General features: G+C 39.5%; 1 protein-coding gene across 1 annotated transcript in view; it reads right to left on the bottom strand.

The window, feature by feature from the left end:
* LOC109927219 (solute carrier family 35 member F2) overlaps positions 1-21,949 on the bottom strand; it is a 52,569-nt gene extending 30,620 nt beyond the window's left edge. The window contains exons 1-4 of the mRNA XM_020527173.2: positions 21,910-21,949; positions 20,598-20,697; positions 6,385-6,560; positions 6,136-6,263 (exon numbers count right to left, since the gene is read on the bottom strand). Coding sequence (XP_020382762.1) covers positions 6,136-6,263; positions 6,385-6,560; positions 20,598-20,695 — 402 coding nt within the window. The 5' untranslated portion in view covers positions 20,696-20,697; positions 21,910-21,949. The remainder of the gene's footprint in view (positions 1-6,135; positions 6,264-6,384; positions 6,561-20,597; positions 20,698-21,909) is intronic.
* Between the last annotated feature and the right edge of the window lie 623 nt (positions 21,950-22,572).

Raw genomic sequence — 22,572 nt, 5'->3', positions numbered from 1 at the left:
TGTTGCAGGTAACCTTTTCCTGTGAGTTGCATGTTTACCAGTTTTCCATCAAATTCATCTGGTTTATGGCCAACATAAGCCATTTTTCTGGTGAGAATCATTTGCTGGTTTTGGCTTTCCAATGGTGTAGGAACATGAGGCTCAGGACAATTACTGTCATTTCTGACATTCTTGAAGCAGCCAAAAGCACTGGCATCAAGGCCACGAATATCCGAAACCAACTCCACTGGATTGCCCATGTGCTTAGGGGTTCCTGAGTTTGACTACCAAATCAAATCTGCTTCACCCAGCTCAAGGAAGGCACTCCAACAAGAGGAGGGCAAGGGAAGTGATTCAAAGCCCTCTTGAAGGCTTCCTACAAGAAAAGTAACCAACTTGGAGGAAGCTCTTGTATGAAGGGACTCAATTCTTCGAGAACACCTGTCGGCAAGAGCAAGTACAGAAACGGAACCAGAGAAAGGAATGCCAACTATTTCCAGGCCTTACACAACATCCACCTCCTGAAAACACCTGTCAAATGTGTGGTTTGAGGATCAGGCTCAGCAGCTATGCGATGACCCATGGAACCTATGACTAGTGACACGGAATTTCCAAGGTGGGCAATCTTACTCATTAGCGAGTGATTGTCAAAGACACGGACGAATGGACATTTTGGAGGGAGATATGCTGTCCCCAAGATCAGCTGTGGGAGGGATTGAATAGGAAGAAAATCTATCCTCTAGCTAGTGCATAGGGCAAGAAGATTGATGAGAATGTAGAATAAGACAATTAATGTTGCTGCTCGCAATTAACCTCTAAAGTGCCTTGATGTACCCTTCAGGGGATTCTGAGAAAGTCCCGAAAGGAAGGCATAGGTTTATCCAAGGGGTGTCCAACACAGAACAGTGAGAAGACAACAGGAATGTTGAGTTTTGAAGGGTTGGTGTAGGGAATAGGAAAGATAGAACCTGAGAGTTGACAAATGAAAGGAGATTTTTTGATAGAGAGAAGGATTTGGAGCTCTTGGAGAAAAGCAGCAAATAAAGAATAAACATAAAAGTAGAGTAATGGGTCTGGATCCAGGACTTCAGCCAGAAAATATATGCAGTTGAATGCATAGATAGCTCAAATTACAGAGGCTTGGCTTCATAAGCAATTGATACATAAAATCTACTTTTTTTTATGATTCACTCAAGGGATGTGGGCATCACTGGCTAGGCTAATCTTTATTACCTATGCCTATTTGCTCAGAGGGCAGTTAAGAGTCAATTACATTGCTGTGGGTCTGGAGTCACATGTAGGCCAGAGCAAGTAAGGATGGCAGTTTCCTCTCCCCAAAGGACATAAGTGAACCAGGTGGGTTTTTCCTGACAATAAAGTCATGGTCATCATTAGTCTCTTAATTCCAGGTTTTTTATTGAATTCAGATTCCACCATCTGCCCTGGTTGGATTTGAACCCAGGTTACCAGAACATTACCTGGGTCATCTGGATTAACAGTCCAGCAATAATACCACTAGGCCATCATCTTCCCATTGACCTACCTATAAATGTATACCATTGCCTCCCATGTATCTGTATATAAATATATAGCAGATGTGGGAAGAAAAGGGCCAAGGAATGTTCTAAAGCAAAGATATCGAATTGGAAGAGGGTCAATTTCAATGGGGTGAGAATAGATCTGGCCCAGGCAAACTACAATCAAAGATTGGCAAGCAAACTGTAACAGAATAGTAGGCTGCGTTAAAGAAGAGATGGTTTGAGTGCAATTAAAATATATTTCCATGAGGGTGAAAGTTAAGGCAAGCAAAACCAGACCTCTTTGAATAATGAAAGAATGAAATGAAGCAGAGAAAAAGGACACATGTGACCATGGTCAAGTTGATAATGCGTGAGGACGAGGTTGACTACAGAAGGTTCAAAGGAGAAATGGAGAAATGTTAATACAAGAAGCGAGGAAAGAATGAAAAAAGGCTGGCAGCTTATATAAAAGAGAATCTAAAAGTCTTCTTTTGGCATATAAATATTAAAAAAGAATAAGAGAATGCTTGGGGCCAGAAGGAGATCCTTACATGCAGGTAACAGACATAGTTGAGGAACTAAGACATGTTGGGCCAAAGGGCCTGTTCTTGTGCTGTACTGTTCTATCTTGCTTCTAAATGAGTGCTTTATGTCTATCTTTATCAGGAAACAAGATGTTGCTGAATTCATAGTGAAAGAGACACTGGACAAACTAAAGTTGATAAAGAGGGATTGTTAGTAAAACTGGCTAGACTTAAAGTTGATAGATCATTGAGATGCATCTAAAGGTCCTGAGGGAAGTAAGAGATGAAATTGCTGAGGTACTGCCTATAATTTTCCATAATTCTCCATAGATACTGGAAGGTTGCCAGAGCACTGAAGAATTGAAAATATTACATCATTGTTCAAAAAGGTTATAGGAATAAACTATCTTCGTGGTCAGAACTAATTTTGAAATAATAATCCAAGAAAAAAATTAACAGACACTTGGATAAGAATGGACTGATCAAGGCAAGCCAGCACGAGCAAGGATTAAAGGCAAATCAAATTTAACTATCTTGAATTAGATTTTTAATGAGGTAGAGAGGGTTGATGAGGAGTAATGCAGTTGATAGACTTTGAAAAGGTATTCAATAAACTGTCACATAATAGAGTTGCCAGAAAAGTTGAAGCTGAATGGAATAAAAAGGGTAATGTCAGTGTGAATACAAAGTTGGCTGGGTGACAATGAATAGTGGTGAATGTTGTTTTTCATACTGGTGAAATGTTTACAGTGTAGTTCAGCAGAGATCAGTGCAAGGAGCCTGGCTTTTTTTCTGATGTATATTAATGTTTAACAATGGCAGCATATCAAAATTGACTGTTGACAAAAAAAGGAAGTATTGTGAACTGTGAGAAAGCTAGTGATGGATACCATAGACAGGTTGAATGGGCAGACAGGTGGAGGCAAATTGAATTTAATGCAGAGATGTTTGAAGAGATACATTTTGGTAGCAAGGAAAAGGAGAGGCAATATAAAAAGAAAGGATTCAACTTGAAAGGAATCATAGGAGCAGAGAAACTGGGAGATGAGAGGGTATATATGCACAAATAGTTAAAGTTGGCATGGCAAGTTGAGCAAGCATTTTAAAAGGCATACAGCATCCTGAGTTTATAAATATGTGCACAATATAGAAGCAAGGAAGTTATGATGAACCTTTTAAAAAACAATGGTTTGACATCAACTGAAGTTTTACTTCTAATTCTGGGTGTCACATTTTAGGAACCATTAGAGAGGATGCAGAAAGATTTAAGAAAATGGTTCCAGGGACTTCAGTTACACGGGTAGATTGGAGAAGCTGAGCTGTTCTCCTCAAAGAAGTGAAGGTTGAGGAGTTTGGATGGAGCTACTGAAACTATTAGGAACAGATCCCATATGGGGGAAACTTTTTTCCATTTGCAGGATCAGGAAGCAGAGGACATGGTGTAAGGTGAATGGCGAAAGAAACAACAGCCACATGAGAGAAAAAACATTGTTTTTAATGCAGTGAAAGGTTAGGACCTGACAAGCACTGTCTGAGATTGTTGGGGAGGCAGATTCAATCATGATTTTCAAAAGGAACTGGATAACTACCTGAAGAGGAAAGCTTCACAGGAGTGTAGGAAAAAGGCTGTGGGGTGTGACTGGACAATTTGCTTTAGCAGATTTGGGCTGCACAGCTTTCTTCTGGGCTATATGCCTTCCATGATTCTAGCTATTGGTTTAATTTATCAGTGTGTGCACAATATGGTACAGAAACACAGCGGAGAAAAATTACAGAGACAATCCCCGCTCAGGAATGCATTTGCTGATCTCATCCAGGGTAATATTCTAATACTCAGCATTACCAAAATAGAAGAGGACAAAAAAACTACATCAGATCTCCCACATTTGATTGTTGTCTAATAATCGTATATATATACATATATCTCCCATATATTATAGATAATTTTTGGAACTTGGATCTCAAAGCAGTGGCATATCGGAATTGGTTACTTTTCTGGAGAGTTTTCTCTTAAAACAAGACAAAGTAAGGTAGTCCTTGTAGGACTGTGGCCAGATCTGGCATTGCTCAGCAAGCAAATGGCTATAGACCTCTGTGGTGTTACTGGTAAATTGTTTATACTGCAGTGATTTATGACATTGAAGGCCATTAGCTTGTTTTCAGTCAAAAATAATCAAGGATTGATTTTAGTTTAGAAATCCCAAAGATTAAAAGCTTTTAGGCTAGTTTAAAGGAGACTGGTGTCAGAAGCAAGTGTAAATTCTCTCCTTATAAGTCTGGTATGAGATGTCTGAGGTGACGCTGAAGAGACAAGATCAAGCAAAATATTTTGTCTTCCTAATCCTCACAGGAAGAATCCTCAGTGAGTTTGACAGAGATCATGCTAAGCCAAAAACAATCTTCAAGTAGCAGAACTAAGGAAGTGAACATGTTGGTGTCACCAATAATACCATTATTGACATCAAATGAGAACGGCCAAACCAATCAATGTGTTGAAATAAAATGTTCGTATACTTCAGCACAAATCTACGGGTGGATTGAGAATAAAATTAAAAACCAGCTGACACAGCTTGAAGGTGTCATTCGTACAACTCCATAGAAGTCATCACTGGGAATGAACAACCAATGCTCAGTGATTCAAAATATTGTGAGGAAGAAGTTGCCTCTTTGTGCAGGAAAATGTCTTCTACGAAATCCAGGAGAACAAAGGTCCTCTAGTTTACAGGCACCTACAGACCTCAGACTGTTAGAAAGGGAATCAAGGACAATGGTTTTCCACCCAGCAAACTACAAGTCTTCCAATTCTGAAGGGAATGTATTCCAGGGAATGGTGGTGCTACCAAATCACCAGAACTTTAAAGTAAAATACAGGGATTAGGGAGGTGGGACAGTAAAAGTAATTATATACACAAATGTTTAATATTAATAATGAGCAGAAAAGCTTGTGGGAGACATTGCATAAGGGTCTGAAATGGTTCATACCAAGGATTGCCATAAGCGCTACCTATTATGATGTCATTTTCACTCTTGGACAAATCAGCTTAAGATCTCAATGGAGTGAGATCTAACATGTGGTCCTCCTCAAAGTCTCTGCACCAATGTCTATCGTATCATTGCAACTAGTTGCTACTATGCAATAAACTGTCTTGTTAACTACAAGAGACACTTCTAGTTAGACCAGAAAATAGTTTTCCTGTAGACCATACTAAACCAAGCAGACCCTGTGGTTTCCTACACTTAAATAGGATGGTGACAGCAACTTTCATCCTGAGAACCAAATCTATCAGTGAAGTGAGCTGGCATGGGATGCCCATGCAATATTGGTGAAACCTTGTCTGGAGTACTGTGTAAAGTTTAAGTTTCCTTATTTTAAAGATGATATTTGCATTAGAAGCAGTTCTGAGAAGGTTCACACAACTCATTTCTAGGATGAAGGGCCTATCTTTTGAATATCATATCCATTGGAATTTAGAATAATGAGTTGGTCTGAAACATGTACAGTCTTAGGGGCACCTGAGCGGGGGATACTCATGGCATATTTCCTCTTATAGGGGAGACTGGGACCAGGACCATTGCTTAAGAATAAGACATTTCCCATTTAAGACAGAGTTGAGGATGTTTCTTTTTCTCTGTATATTATTAGTATGTGGAATTCTCTTCCCCAGAAAGGAATTGAGGTTATGGATATTGAATATATTCAATGCTGAAGCGGATAGACGCTTGTTTGGCAAGGAGTTTGGCAAGGGTAATGAGGACAGACAGGAAAGTGGAGTTGACACTATAACTAAATCAGCCATGTTCTTGCTCAATGGCAGTGTAGGTTTGAAGGACCAAATGCCTACAGCTGCTCCTAAGTCTTACGTTCCCAGTTATGACGTCTTTCACCAGTGAAACCTCCTGCTGCCTTGAGTCAAACCAAAATGTTGTCCAGCTGGGTGAGGTGCAAATGGATGTTGTGACTAATCAAACCGTACCAGACCTGAATTCAAAATTAGAACAGAACTTACAAAGTTAAGAGTAAGAATTAGTTATTTGCTAAATTCTTCCCATCTACTCATTGGAAAATATAGGATATAACTGTCTTAATCAGGTGCATAAGATTAAGCACATACCTGAACACTTGTTAATGTGGTATACTGGTAAGCTTTGACTACCAAGTAATTTGCTTCAACATCAATTAATCCCAGCAGGAGATACTTCCACCACTTTGTCTTCAGTATTTGTAATAAATTGTCATTACCTAATTCAAAGTAAAATCAAGTTAGCATTTCAGTTTTGGCCACAGTTGTGTTCATGTTATTCTGTTTATTCAGCTAATTCTAAGTATTTCAAACAGATCCTTGTTTTTGTTCACCACATACCCTGTCTGAATGCCAATATTCCCACGTAAACCAGGCACAATAGGAGGTAGTTGATAAAACTCTGAAGTACTGGGGTGTTCACAGCAAAGTCATCTGCCAAATATTGACTGCTGATTGCAGTTCCGCACAATAACATGGATAATCCCTGACCAAGGAATAATATCTTTAAAAGGTTCCTAAAAAGATTAAGAATTCAAATTAGTACACTAACATTGCCATTTTGGAGCATGCCTGAAAACTGAGTATTGAAAGGAAGAGAATGAATTCAAGCAAGTTAAATCATACCCCCAATTTGAAAGAAGGAGTTAAATAAGCCTAAAGGTATTGATAGCTCTCTGATTGGAGTTATTTTTATTTATTTGTTCATAGGATTTGCATGTCACTGGATAGGCCAGCATTTATAGCACATCCCTAATTTTTCAGGGGGCAGTGAGAGTCAATCACATTGTTGTGACTTAGATTCGCATGTAGGCTAGACCAGATAAGAATTTTGCTTTAATTCATTCAGGAGGTATGGGTTTCACTAGCTGAGAGAGCACCTTATGCCCATCACTAATTATCCTTGAATGTGGTGATGAGCTACCTTCTGTAATCCATTTAGTGTAGGTACACCTATAGTTCTGTTATTAAGGGAGTTCCAAGATCTTGACCCAGCGGCAGTGAGGGAATGGAATATATTTCCACGTCAGGATGATGAGTGACTTGGAGAGGTACCTACAGGTGGTGATATTCCCATGTGTCTAATTCTCTTGTCCTTCTAAATGATATTGATCACAGATTTGGAAGAAGCTGTCTAAGGGACTTTGGTGAACTTCTGTGGCACAATTTGTAGATAGTACATACTGCTGCTGCTGAACATTGGTGGTGGAGGAGTGATATTTGTGGATATCATGCAAATCAAATAGGCTGTTTTATCCTGGATGGTGTCAAATTTCTCGAGCGCTGTTGGAGCTGCACTCATCCAGACAAATAGGAAGTGGTTCATAACCCCATTGATTTGTATCTCTTAGATGGTGGACAGCCTTTGGGGTGTATGGAGTGAGTTACATGTTGCAAGATTTCTACTCTCTGACCTGCTCTCGTAGCCACAGTATTTAAATGATTATTCCAGTTTAATTTCAGAATGAAAGATGGTCCTTTCCAAGAGGATATTGGTGAACAAGATAAGTTGTTATGATATTTGACAACATTTACAAGGTCACCATTAAGCTAGTTTCTTATTCCAGATTTTTATTGAATTCAAATTTCATCATGTGCCATGGTTCAATCCCATGTCCCCAGAATATTACCTTGGGCTAAAAGAAAAATACTGTGGACACTGGAGACCTTAAACAGACACAGAGAATGCTAGAGAAACTCAACGGGTTTGGCATTTTCTGTGGAGGGAGGAACAGAGTTAACATTTCGAGTCCGGTATGACCCTTCTTCAGATCTGAGCCTGGTGGTAGATTACTAATGCAGTGCCATTACCATTTCATCATCACCCTCCTCAAAGTGAGCACGTCAGACATTTTTGCAATGCACTGTTACTTTGCTCCTCTTAAGGAAGTTTCTTCTACTTTTAAAAGGAACAGCAAATCTCTGGACTTTGGTCTTCTTTATACATAATTTGGTTATGAACTTTTGGTCACTTGAGACTGAATATGTGCATTAGAAGCTGGAGTAGACCATTCAGTCCCTTGAGCCTGCGATACCATTGGAAAATCTCATTGTGGTCTCAACTCTATCCCCAATATCTATTGACACAGTGTGACCTTTGACAGATGACCTCATAATTTTGACATAAGTTATGTACTAAATTAGTGCCATTGGACAGTTCAAAGGAAACAAGATGCAGAAAATAGAAGTGAGAGACACCTTTGCCCACAACAGCTCAGGAAAAAGGTGAGTTACATCAGAAAGCAGATTTCTAAATTGCAGGTTTCTAAATATCAGGAGGTGATCAATGCCTTGCTCAAGAGATCAGTCAGATGGATCTAGCAGCTTTGGGACTATTGCTAAATTCCTCAAAGTACAAGGTCATTGACAGCACCGAGTGATCATTAATGCTCGACCAAACCAGTAACAGGAAGGACTTTCATTCCAACCAGTGTCCATCAATGAAAGTGGCTCCTTTAGATGTGTGCCTGGGTCCTGGAAGCAACCGCGATGCCCACAAAAAGCAGATAGTGTCAGAACAGTTCCAATCTATACCCCACCTACCACCCCATTCACTTACAGTGATGGGTCAATAGTGATAATATCTACTTGATGAAGCCTTGGCTACTTGTGTCTGTGAGAAACACTTGGATGAAGCAGATGAAAGGTCCTGTATCTGTCACTTGCCGACCTGGCCAACCATTGAGCTTGCCATTGAGCTGCTGAAGCTGAGGCTTAACTTTCTAGATCGATGTGCTGAAATCTTCAGTATTTCCCAATCAGGATCTCTCATATCATGATTGCCTGCTGTGCTTTGTACAATCTAGCATGCAGATGGGGAGGCTTTGTACCAGGAGGACACTATTGACTGTCATTGCTTATCCAATTAGAAGGACGTGAAGGAGGGGCACTGTAGGAGGAACATTAGAATGTGTCCCTTTGAATTAGAGGCTTGGGATATGGGAGACATTCAAGGGAGGTTCAAGAAACCTCCTTCAAACGCACTTCTGCAAGCATGATGCCATTAAAATGACTGAATAATGAAGACTTGTCATCACACTTTATAACTCTCTCTCAACTGGCACCCAAATTATGTATGCACACTGGTGTTTGAAGTTGATAGGTCTGCTGAAGATGGGGTTCTGCTGCTTGGACCAGACTAATAGGGCTAATGGACCAGACTATAATGTGTCGCATAATCCTGGCATATTGTGCTCTATGCAACTGGAGCAGGCAAAAAGGACATGTCATAGATGCTGATAGACAGCAAAAGCAAGAGCAGTTTTCTGAGGAAGAGGATGAGGATATTGAGAAGGAGGAACATCATCTTGTACATAATACATTGCAGCAGAGTCAGGTTACAAGCCAGACAGGATTTAATTGACACCCAGTTCCAGTGGTTGACAACTGGTTGCAGTGATCATTCACTGATTCAAAAATTATTTGTGCTCTACGTGCAAGTTGTTTCTTTGTTATTCGAGAGGTACATACAATTTCTGTTTGCTTGATTTCTGTAGTTTTTCGGTTTTGCAAATAAAGGTGAATATTTTGAAATAATGTCCAAAATCGAACAATAATAAGATGCTGGGCTACAATGTGCATTGAGGAAAAAGTAGCAGTGACTTAGAGGGTTATAAAATAGGATGTGGCTAAGGAATATAAGCTGTGTGGTCTGGCAGTGTTTTTGTAGCAATAGTTGTAGGAATGTCCAGATCCACGTGCAAGGAAGTGTCAGACATGCCATCTACGTGCCGTGTGGTTTGTGGCTGTTGTGCCAGGGATACCAGTGCCAACCTTGAACCCCAGAAATACACCTGGTCAAGCTCTGGCAGTCTGGAATTGCCATTGAGCATTGAGGAAAAAGAAATGCACTAGACCTTCTGGTTCCCCTTTATCCACTCTACTTGTTACCTGCTCAAAGGGGAGAGAAGTATGTTGGACACCAACCTTTTTGCAGCTCTGCATTCAGAATTGGGGAGTGATCCATATTCTCCACTAGCCCCATCCAGGATACCATAGGCAGATGCAAGTGTTTTTTCTTGCTGTTCCTCTGGAAGAGAAGTTTATACCTCCCCCACTTAAGCATAGAGGAGAACATTGCGGGGGGGACACCCCTGAACCATGGGGCCACACAATATCTTCCCTAAGGCATGCTTCCTCCATCCTCCTAGTCGTCTCTTTGACTCTCTCAGTCAACCACAAACCTTCTTCTGGATTGCACAATGGTCAGTATCTTGGGTAGCTGGATTTTACAATGATCAGCCTTCGGCTTGAATGAATCCTGGAGTGCTGTTGCATCATTTGTAATATACAAGGTGTTGTACTGAATGAAGGCTGGCAAGTCTTTAAGAAATGCCACCAGCACCTGACCCATATCAAGTGGCACTGAAAGTCCTCATGAACTACTCCATGTTAGCATTGGAGGGACCCCGCACCTCTTTTAGCAACTTTCTCTGTAATTAAAAGACTTCAAAAGTTGTGTATAAAACAAATTAGCTGGAACATGAAAAACATAAATTTCATCAACACTGTTCAAAGTTTAATTCCAGTATAATCAAATCAAAATGTAATAGTTAATTTAGTAGAATTATGTTCTCAGATAGTGAAAAGAGTTCCTCTAAGAAAGTCAAAACAGTGTCAATGATAAATCAGAATCTAACGGTGATTTGGTCTTACTCCAGAATCTAAAGGTGATTTGGTCTTACTTTAGTGTCATCAACTCTCATGTCCAGAGCTCAAATGTCTACTCAAAACTGAAGAGAGGAAGAAATTAAACATTGGAAACTAGTGTTTATTTTCCACAATCAGAATACAGTGTGAGCATGCAGGTGCAGCAGTAAAGAAGGCAAACTGTATGTTGGCATTCACAGTGGGAGGATTTGAGTACAGGAACAGGGATGTTTTGCTGCAATTAAATGGGGCATTGGTGAGGCCACACCTAGAATATTGTGCGCAGTTTTGGTCTCCTTATCTGAGGAAGAATGCTCTTGTTATAGAGGGAGTGCAGTGAAAGTTTCCTAAACTGATTCCTGGGATGGCAGGACTTACATATGAGAAAAGATCGAGTCAGTTATGACTGTATTCACTGGAGTTTAGAAGAATGAGGAGGAATCTTTTGGAACCTATTAAATTCTAACAGAACCAGACAAGTTAGATGCTGGAAGGATGATCCTGATGGTGAGGGAGTCCAAAACGAAGGATCACAGTTTAAGGATAAGGGGTAAACCTTTTAGGGCTGAGATGAGGAGAAATTTCTTCACCAAGAGAGTGGTCAGCCTGTGGATTTCACTACTGCAGAAAGTTGAGGCCAAAACTTTGTGTTTTCCAGAAGAGGGTAGATATAACTCTTGTGGCTAAAAGGAACAATGGATAAGTGGGGGGTGATGCATGGGGTATGATTAGGATATTGAATTTGATGATCAGCTGTGATCATAATGAATGGGTAGGAGGTTGGGAGCATTTTTTAGAGGCCTATTAGATGAAGATTTTTGCAAGCTATTAGTAGGACTCCTTGCAATGGGGCTTAAAATATTTTTTCCAGTAATAGCTGTACTTTTGTGTTTGTGTTTTCTCTGTAGAGCTCAATATTTCAGTTGATTATATTGTTAATGCTTTTATTCATTCTTGAACTCTTTGACAGAGTCCACATCATCAAAGATGGCCATTGCCTCACCATGTGCCTTCTATAATAATATGTGTATTAGCATTATGTAGAAAACATAGAAAATATGGACAGCAAATTTATCTTACTATGAGAAAGCTAAGAAAACAAACTCTGGCTACTCAACAAGTTGTGAAGCCTTGTCTGACTCAATCTCTATTGACCCATTTCATTCAGGTCCTCGACAGACAGTATCTCTGTATGGATGGTAAGCACCTCTGTAGTATCCTCAATTTTTAGCTAATCCAATCCAATTTACTTGTCTAACCTTACATTCACCTTTTAGATTTTCTCATTAGGTTCCTCATGACCTTTGGCTCTAACATAATCTGGCCACAACGTCCATTATACACCATTCACATTGGATCAGGCAACTTCATTCTATGCCACACAGAGTCTATAAATGGCCTTAACAATTGTACAATTATTACAAAATTTATTAAGGGTGGGAGAATAATCACTTTCATTTTCCCCAATGGTCTATCCAAAAATTCTTCTTTGGTAATAGAACATAGAACAGTACAGCACAGCACAGGCCATTCCGCCCACGATGTTGTGTCAAACTTTTACACTAATCATAAGGTCTATCTAACCTCCACCCCTACCTTATACTATCATCCATATGCCTATCTAATAGCCGCTTACATGCCCCTAATGACGCCGACTCCACTACCCTCTCCAGCAATGCATTCCACACCCCTACCACTCTCTGAATAAAGAACCTACCTCTGACATCTTCCTGATATCTACCTCCTTTCACTTTAAAACTATGTCCCCTCGTAATAGCTACCTCCACCCTAGGAAAATGTCTCTGGCTGTCCAATCTATCTATACCTCTGATCATTTTATACATCTCTATCAAGTCACCCCTCATCCTTCATCATTCTAAAAAGAAAAGCCCTAGCTCTCTCAACCTTTCCTCATAAGACCTTCCCTCCATTCCAGGCAACATCCTGGTAAATCTCCTCTGCACCTTTTCCAACGCCTCCACATCTTTCCTGTAATGAGGCAACCAGAACTGGACTCAATACTCCAGATGTGGCCGAACCAGGCTTTTGTATAGCTGGAGCATAACTTCACAGCTCTTGAACTCAATCCCTCTATTAATGAAAGCTAACACACCATACGCCTTCTTAACAACTTTATTCACCTGGGCGGCAACTTAATAGGCCTTGAAGTTTGCTTTCACCCCTTGTTCCATAGGTTGAGAAATAGAGCTGGTGTTAGGAAAATCATCTTAACATTGTCCCTGAGGTCTCTGACCTAAACAACCCAAGTAGTCACTGATGGTAGCAAAATTTAGGGGTGACAAAGAACTGAATGAACTAGTCTTAAAACTACATGAATAAGCAAACAGATTTCTGCAACAGGACTGAAAAATCTAGATTTAGATATGCATCCATATAGACTGACATACACAATAGATTTCCATCTGTTTACATTGCAATATTTCCCAAAGTTTCATATTTATATTCCTCATTCTGTTTATGCAACAGTTTCACAAACTTATGCATCTACATGAGCATTCCAAAACACTGAGCCAATAAATAGTATCAAAGAATGTAATTTAATCTAGCCCATGCTGTCGTAGAAATCATTGATTGTACAAATTGCATACAAAATAATGAGACACTAGATCATGTAGTGAGGCTAAATAATTGATATCAAGACTGCATTATGGCATCCAGGAACCCTAGGAAAACTAGAGTCAATGGGAACCAGGGGAAAATTCTCTGCTGGTTGGAGTCACTCCCAGTACAAAAGAAAACAGTTTTTGGAGGCCAATCATTTCAGCGCAAGGACATTACTCCAGCAGTTCCTCAGAATAATATCTGAGGCTTATCCATTTTCAACAGCTTTATCAAAGGCCTTTCCTCTACCGTTAATTCAGAAGTGGGGATGTTTGCTGATGGTTGCACAATTTCAGCACCATCTGCAACTTCTCAGATATGAAAACAGCAAGATCTGGAAAATATATAGATTTGAGCTAACAGGTGGCAAGTAATATTTGTGCCATGCATGTGTAAGGCAATGACTATTTCCAGCAAGAGAGAATCAATCATCACCTTTCGATATTCAATGACATTTCCACTACTATCAACATCCTGGGGTTTACCGGTGCAGAAACTGAACTGGACTAGTCATATATGTACTTTGGCTACAAGAGCTAGTAAAATGCTGGGAATTCTGTAGTGAATAACTTGTCTAATTCTCTTCAATGCCTGTTTACAGAACGCAAGGCACATGTCAGGATAGTGATGGAATACTTTCCACTTGCTTAGATGAGAGCAACTTTAGCAATATTCAAGAAACTTATCTATTACAAAGCAGCCTTCTTGATTGTCACCCCATCTAAAATAATCAACATTCACTCCCTCCATTACCAATGCACAATGGCAACAATGTGTGTACTATCTCCAAGAAGCACTGCAGGAACTCACCAAGGCTACTTAGAGAGTAGTAGATACATGGGAATACCAACAGCTGTAAGTTTCCTTCCAATCCACAAAACAACTCTGACTTGGAACTATAACTCTGTTCCTTCACTGTTGTCAGATCAAACTCCTGAAACTCTTCTTCCAACAACACTGTAGTTGTTCCTACACCCCGAGCATTGGGATGGCCAGGAGCATTGTCCAGAAGAAGTGATGTTTTGTTGGCAAAAATTTTGTGAAACAATAATCCATGACATCTAAATTTGAGCCTTGATCTGAGTCTATTTCTTTGGGTAATCCAAAAATTGAATTAACTTTTCCATTACCTTTTCTTGCAGTAATTTTCCCAAAAAGTACTGCTTCTGGAAATCATGTGGGAACATCCATAATCATTAAATGATATTGGTTCCCATTCCTGGTTTTGGGTAGACACAGTCTATTAAGATCCAGTTAAACAGATCTTCAAATGCTGGTATCAGAGTTAAAGGTGCAGATCTAATTGAGGGTTGGAGTTTCCCCACTACCTGACATGTATGCATGTCTGGCAAATCTGACTCCACCTTTTTGTGATCCTGGTCAGTAAGAATGTTTTAAATATTTAGCCTGTATTTTTCTAGTGTCGATGTGACTTGGATATTGGAATTTCATGAGCCACTTGTAAGACTTTGTTGTGATATTCAGATGGAGTAAACACTTGATAGACCACTGCCCATCCCGCATCAGTTTATATGTGAGATGGTTTCCATTTCCTCATTATTACCTTGTGTCTCAAATAATAACACTCAGGTATTGTTTCTGATTCAATTTCTGAGCAGGCTGTCAGTTTTAACTACTTCAATTCCAAATCAGTTTGCTGCATTTCTATGAAAAAGCTGGGGTGAATATATTAGCTTCATTCCTTTTATCTTAATCCTTTTTAGTTACATTTTCAAAAGTTGTATCTAATATTGTAATCTCTAATTCATCTCCCTGTTTCATAGACTCTTTTTCTTCCTGTCTAATTTTATGGGCCTGAGATCTTGTCACAACACAATCAGGAGACAATCCAGGCTGTTCCCCCTGTAACTTTTCCAGTTTCTTTTACCTCCATTGCTAGCTCCTCCACCTTTTGGTGAGGCCAATATTCTTAAATATGCAGGTCATTTCTCAAAATAAGGTTAATTCCTTCCATCGGAATTTATTCTACTAGTCCCACTTCAACTTCTCCATTTACGAAGTTACTCTTTAATAGAAATCTGTATAATGAGACTGCTTTGCAACCTCCATTCATGCCTCCAAATAATATTTCCCCTTTCATTAACCCCTCTGGAAGATAAATAGTACCTTCAGCCAGCATCAGTGATTGAGTTGCTTCAGTCCTTCAGTTTTCTCATTGGTTTACCTCCTTGATTCAAAACTTAAGGAAATACCTTGCATTTTGAGATAAAATACTTAGAACCGATAGCAATCTGATTACACTAGGGAGCCATCTCTCCTTTCTTAGTACGTTTTAGGGAAAGATATGCTTTTTGTATTACCACTACAATTTCAACTTTCTTCCCAATGCCCCCTTTACTAATAATTCCTTAGTCTACAGTAGTTTCCTATTTAATTTCCAGAAATTGACTTTGGTGTGTTCAGTTTTATTACAATGGAAACATGTAACTTTCCTTGCATCACATATTTGTTCTGACCATTCTCCTCTTTTTAACTTTGGCGGCCTTCTATCTGTTCTCTAAAATTAGTACCTCTTCTATGCCTCTTTGCAGTAAGCTGTTTCATGGCCTACTCAAGTTTTCTAAGTTCCCTTTCTCTTTGGAGTTCAAGTTTTCTTAATTCACGCTTCCCTTCATTTTTCTGCAATTTTTTTCTTTCTTCTCACTTCCCTTCTTTTCTGTTTTTGTCTCTCCTCAAGTTTCTTTGTCTTCTGTTTTTCCTCCTAACTCAAGAGTTGCATTTTTCTTTCTCTGTCTAAGTCCAGTTGTTTTCATTTCTATCCGTACCTCATCCAATTCCAACTGTGATGCCTCTAATGTCAGGTTTCCTTTCTTCTTATTCTAAATGTTGGATAATCTCTTAACAATACTCAAAGCAAACTTAAAATTCTGTGCTATAAACTTTGCCATAACACAGCAGAATCACACATGTCGGAACTGTAGAATTTGTAACAAGATCAGCCAGGTGGACCCATAGAATATGTGTTCCCTGATTGGGGCTTGTAATTTGGTCCAATCAGGAGCGCTGGCTGACAGATATAAACAGGAATGTCAGATGTTCTGCTCATTCTGAGAGTTGGCTGTGAGGAAGCTGATTGATGTAAATAAAGGGTGACTTGGTGATGGGATACCAGCATCTGTGGCGTTATTTCAGTAGTGACAGGAGAAAAAATAGTGCTCCTGAAGAAATTTGCATGCAACAGTCATCATTGAGTTGGGATAAGCATTTCTAGCATCATGCCTTTATTTGAGAAAATTGACTCATTCGGTCCTGCCGTCGAAGACTGGGCCTAGTATGTGGAAAGAATGTATTATTTTTTCTGGGAAAATGACATGGGGCAGATGAAAAGCAACGAGTAATTCTCCTGACAGCTTGTGGACCCGGAGCTTTTTCAGTTATTAGGAGCCTAATGTTTCCTGAGGCACCAGATACTAAAACGTTTCAAATATTGATGGATTCAGTTAAGGCATATTACAACCCCAAGCTTCCTCTAATTCTGAGATGCTATCAATTTTACACTGCAGTTCAAGAACCAGGACAATCCGTGTTGGGATTTTTGATGAGGTTAAGATGACTGGCAGAGGCATGTGACTTTGGTTTAACTCTTAATGAGATGCTGAAAGACCATTTGGTATGTGGGATTAATGATGTAACCATGCAAAAGCACCAAATAGCTGAAGCCCAACTGGACTTCAAACAGGCGCTACAACTGTCTGCGTCATTGTGGCTGTTAACCTGGTCCATTCAGGGAGCCCTGGCTGACAGATATAAACAGGGGTGTCAGACATTCTGCTCACTCTGAGAGATGGCTCTGAGGAAACTGGACCAATGTCAAGTACTATGCACGTGTAAATAAAGGGTGAATTGGTGAGGAGTTTTTTCAAGAACCACATTATAGCCAATATTTCAAAAAGAAACTTACTGATTCCTCTTAAATTCAGTTATTTCAAATCCTACTAAGAGCCAACAATTATTACGACCCAAGTCAATATTGATACTAGACAAGCCAGATCCCAGACTAAAATCTGGCTTGATAGATCATATTTTGTTTTGTTCTGTTGCAATTAGGTAACCTTTCACTGAAACACAATCAGGCAAAGCTGCTGGCTTGGTTTTAACAATAGAAAATAATTTTATCATGTCAATCTGGGTTGCACATGGCTCAGTGGTTAACATTGCTGCCTCACAGCGCCAGGGACCTGGGTTCAATTCCACCTTCAGGCAACTGTAATTGTGGAGTTTGCAAATTCTCCCCATGTCTGCGTGGGTTCTCTGATTTCTTCCCAAAGTCCAAAGATGTGCAGATTACTCGGGGATAGCAAGAACTGCAGAGGCTGGAGTCAGAGTCAATACAGTGTGGAGCTGGAGGAACACAGCAGGTTAGGCAGCATCTGAGGAGCAGGAAAGTTGACGTTTCAGGTTTACAACTTTCATCAGGACTGTCCTGCTGTGTTCCTCCAGATCCACACTGTATTGATGTGCAGGTTAGGTGGATTAGTCAGGTTAAATGCCCATAGTGTCCAGGGATGAGCAGGCTAGGTGGATTAGCCATGGGAAATGCAAGGTTACAGGGATTGGGTAAGGGGGTGAGTCCAGATGGGATGCTTTTTGGAGAGTCAGTATGGACTGAATGGCCTGTTTCCACACTGTAGGGATTCTATGATTCTATGAAAAGAAATACAGATAAAATATGATAAACTAAACTATTTACATATAACCCAAGTTTTAATGTTTTGAAAAACATGGTAAAATATAATCCCAAAAGTATCCATTTATAGCCTCTCAAAAAACAACAGAGAGAATTTCTTTCTTTATCACATCTACAGAGTTTAACTTAAGTAATGTTTCAATTCCCAGTCCTAAGAATCTGAGAGCCTGTTCCTTGAGTCTCATGCAAGAGCGTTTGTGTGAAGGATTGTAATGATTTAACGTGTAAGAATTTCTTAAGCCATGATTTGCTTTGAAAGAAAAGGTCTGAAAATGGGAATTTGTTTACATTGGGAGAGTATTTACGAATGAACAAAGTAAATAGGGTAGTGTTTACATGCAGCTTAGCCTTTTTCAGCTTCAAATAACCCTTTCAGGGTTTTTATCAAACATTCTATTCTGGAACTTTCAAACCAATTTCCTTACATTGAGATAACCTATCTCTCAACAGTCCTCAACTAACTTTTGGAGAATGTGTTTTACATTTTCAGCTTCAACCATAACTTCTACAAACCTGAAACCTAAATGTTTTCTTCACATTATGGATGTTTTGCATATGCCATAAAATTAATTACAGATCTTCTAACTGAAGCCTAGTGCAGTACAATGTTTACTTTGCTTGATTATAAATACTCTCCCAATGTAAACAAATTCCCAGTAGCCTTCAAGTACTAAAATTGTCACACAACTGTTTTTAACAAATCATGGCTTAAGAAAACTGTACAAGTTAATCATTAAAACTCTTTTCGCTCATATAGACCAAATCCCACATGCCACTAATTCCAAACCCAAACTCTAAAATAAAAGATACTAACATGTACATAAATCACACACTTAGCAACAACAGTAAGATCAATAATTGTGATCTAACACTTCAAGAGTCCCAGCTATATCATGTTTATATCTAATTTCTGTTGATGTATAACTTGTTTTCACTGTCTGTTTATATATAGTTATTAAGCTTCAAGCCATTGACAATTTCCCCAAGCAAGTTGATGGTGAGAGACTAGGTGATGGTGGTATCATTGAAAGTTGGGGGTGGTTGTGCTATTTCTTTTTGGAGATGTTCATTGTTTACTATAAGCCTGGAAAAAATATTACCTGCCAGAAGTCAGCTCAGCTTGATGTTGGCTGCTTAATTCTGTGAATTGTGAATGGAATTAAATACCATAGCATTATCACTAAACATGACAGAATATCTGTATTGGATTGACCATGTCCATCAGACGGATGCTGACCTTACACCCCAAGACCTACTATATAAAGAACTGTTTACTGGGTCACTACCTCCTGGGCATCCACATCTCTGCTACAAGGACAACTGCAAGTGATATCTGGGGAATGTTGTCAAACAGAGAGACCTAGGGGTTCAGGTACATAGTTCCCTAAAAGTGGCATCACAGGTAGACAGGATGGTGAAGAAGGCATTCAGCATGCTTGCCTTCATTAGTCAGAGCATTGAGTATAGCAGTTGGGACATCATGTTGTGGCTGTACAGGACATCGGTGAGGCCACTTTTGGAGTATTATGTATAGTTCTGGTCACCCTGCTATAGAAAGGATATTATAAAATTGGAAAGGAGACAGAAAACATTTACAAGGATGTTACTGGGACGAGAGGGTTTGAGTTGAGAGGCTGAATAGGCCAGGACTATTTCCCCTGGAGTGAAGGGGTTGAGGGGTAACCTTACTGAGGTTTATAAAATCGTGAGGGACATAGATAAGGCGAATAGCAAAGGACTTTTCCCTGGGGCAGAGGAATTCAAAACTGGACAGTATAGTTTTAAGGTGAAAGGGGAAAGATTTAAAAGGGACCTGACGGGCAACTTTTTCACACAGAGGAGGGCACGAATATGGAAAGAACTGCCTGAGGAAGTGGTAGATGCAGGTGCAGTTACAATATTTAAAAAAAAACATTTGAACAAGTACATGGATAGGAAAGGTTTAGAGGGATTTGGGGCAAATGCAGGCAATTGGGATTAGTTTAGTTTGGGAAACCTGGTCAGCATGGATGAATTGGACTGAAGGTTCTGTTTCCGTGCTGTATGGCTCTATGACTCTATGAGAGATGAAGACGGCAGTCATTAACACAGAAAACTAGGAAAACAGTTACTGACAGCTGTGACCTTTGAAGGGTGACAATTTGAAATGACATTACAAGCAGTGAGCAAGATGAAAAGCTTGAGTGGCTGAGAAGGAGGCTGGAGAAAATAAGAACCAGTGAACCTTGCACCTTTTCAGTTCACTCTCTTCCTCTGCAGCAAGTATAGCAGAGACTGCCCTGTCAGAATGGGGTCTCTGAGCGTCTCCACACAATGCTTAAAACAGAGTGGACAATCACAGCTCAATCTATCGTTTTACAAGACTGAACAGAATGAATGATAAATGACTTAAAGTAGGTATATTTTAGGTTAAACAGTCAAAATGTTAATTATGTTATGATTATCATAATAACAGATGCAGTTCACCTTTGTCTGAAACTTTCTAATGCATGAAAAGCTGATGGCTTCACTGTTATTGTTCTGAAAGCTAAATTAGATTTTATCAGCAGATGATATTAAACTTCTACTTGCTTACCATGTAAAATATTCCCTTGCTTTGGATTTTTCCATCAAATTGGAGAAAAAGATCTTGATTTTGCTGGGCGTTTGATTTATTCCCTCATCGCTGTCCATTACTCAAGGTGGAAGTACATAGAAAACCAGAGGAGATCAAAATGAAAGAGCATAAGAAACTGACCTGGCTCATTTATTAATACTTACTGTTTGCTAAGAAGCTTACTGAATGATTAACCCTCTTAATGAACAATTAAATAAGATAGTGTGCCAGTTCACCCATTCAGCAAAGCTCTAATGAAGGATGAAAGTGGAATGACTAAACATACTGATTAATAGTGCAGAAAATAAACTGACGTCATTGAGCAATAGCTTTCATAAGAATGTGTTGAATTGTGGTAATGTGCTTTTGTGCTCCTTGATTCGATTTTTAAATGAAAATTTGTAATTTCAGAATGTATTCCCTAATTAGGTCAGCTGATTAAGGTTTTCTTTAAATTTCATTTAAATGTTAGAAGATTAAGTTGATGCTATAAAAATTTAGTCAATAAGTTAACTTTCATGGGAGTTTTATGACCTGCAAATATTAGATGCAATTTATAAATAATATCTTTTGGAGGTTTAGCTGACCTTAAACAATGCTTTGTATCAGTTACAGCAGATTTTATGGCAGTTTCACAATGTTACGCAGAGGTAAGCTGATTGCTTGGTTTAATGTTTGCCAGAAGGCACATGACATGCTGTAAAAATGTAATACTTGTACTGCTAGAAACCAATGTCCCAAAGGCTATAAATATGGTACTGATATGGATAAACACTTGACCTTTATGTAACCCTAGTATCAAGTACTCCCTTCAAGAAGTTTGTATTAAATAAATACACCTATCAATAATCATGAGCCAATACTTCAGCAATAAGAGCAACTGTGACAAAAGAAATCTACTGGAACTCAGAATTTTGATGTTAATGGACAAAACATTTAAAAACAAACTAATCTCTGAAGACAGAACGTATCCATACCAATATGTGAGAAAGGGTGAAATTTGAAAAGACACAACAATTAACATCAGAAAATCAATTGATATTGAAGTAGAAGGAAAGTAGTTTTTGCGATATCACTTTTTGAGGAAATATCCTAAAGAACAAGTAACCATTACACAGTCTAGCTTGCAACATGTAGTGTGAGGAAATGCATCTATGCTTCCTTGTAACAATAGTTGCTGAACCTTTACAATAAATTGATCTTCTGAGTAATCCTGTAACATAACTTTAAATTTTCATCATGGCAACGTCCCATGCTACCTCCATATTACATCTGGTTAACACAAACTTACCAATCTTATACAAGGCTTGAGAAACCTTTGGAATGCTGGGAGCACAGATTGCGATCTCTCTTTTTTTGTAAAAATACTCAAAGCCTGAAGAACCATAGAAAATAGAAACAAGAGTAGGCCATTCAAAGTGAGTTATTTTCTCCCACAAGCTGCTGCAAGCTGTTGCCTTTAATCAGTAACTAAGAGACATTGCTGAGCTCAAAATTGATGAGCTGGAATCCGAAATCCAAACACTGCGGCACATCCAGGAGGGGGAGAAATACCTGGATACTGTGTTCCAGGAGACAGTCACACTTGGTAGATTAACTAATGTTAATTCGATCGGTGGGTAGGGACAGCAGTGTGTGACTGCGAGTGAGGCAGGTAGAGGGACCCTGCAGACAGGAACACAGGAGCCGCAGCCGACTTGACATTGTCCCACAGGTATGAGGCACTTGCTCCCTGCGTGGATAAGGAACAGTGCTGCAGGAAGGATGAGTCAACTGACCATGGCACCATGGTCCAGGAGGCCATTCAAGAGGGGGGAGCAAAAAGACAGATTGTAGTTGTAGGGGATTCCATCATCGGGGGATAGACAGTATCCTTCGCGAGCAGGATAGAGAATCCCGCATGGTGTGTTGCCTGCCTGGTGCCAGGGTGCGAGACATCTCCGACCGGCTTGAG

Source organism: Rhincodon typus, chromosome 6 (assembly GCF_021869965.1).
Source record: "Rhincodon typus isolate 14 chromosome 6, sRhiTyp1.1, whole genome shotgun sequence".
NCBI classification, from domain to species: Eukaryota; Metazoa; Chordata; class Chondrichthyes; order Orectolobiformes; family Rhincodontidae; genus Rhincodon; species Rhincodon typus.
Note: the sequence above shows the minus strand (reverse complement) of the source record. Positions and strands in the feature narration are given on the sequence as shown.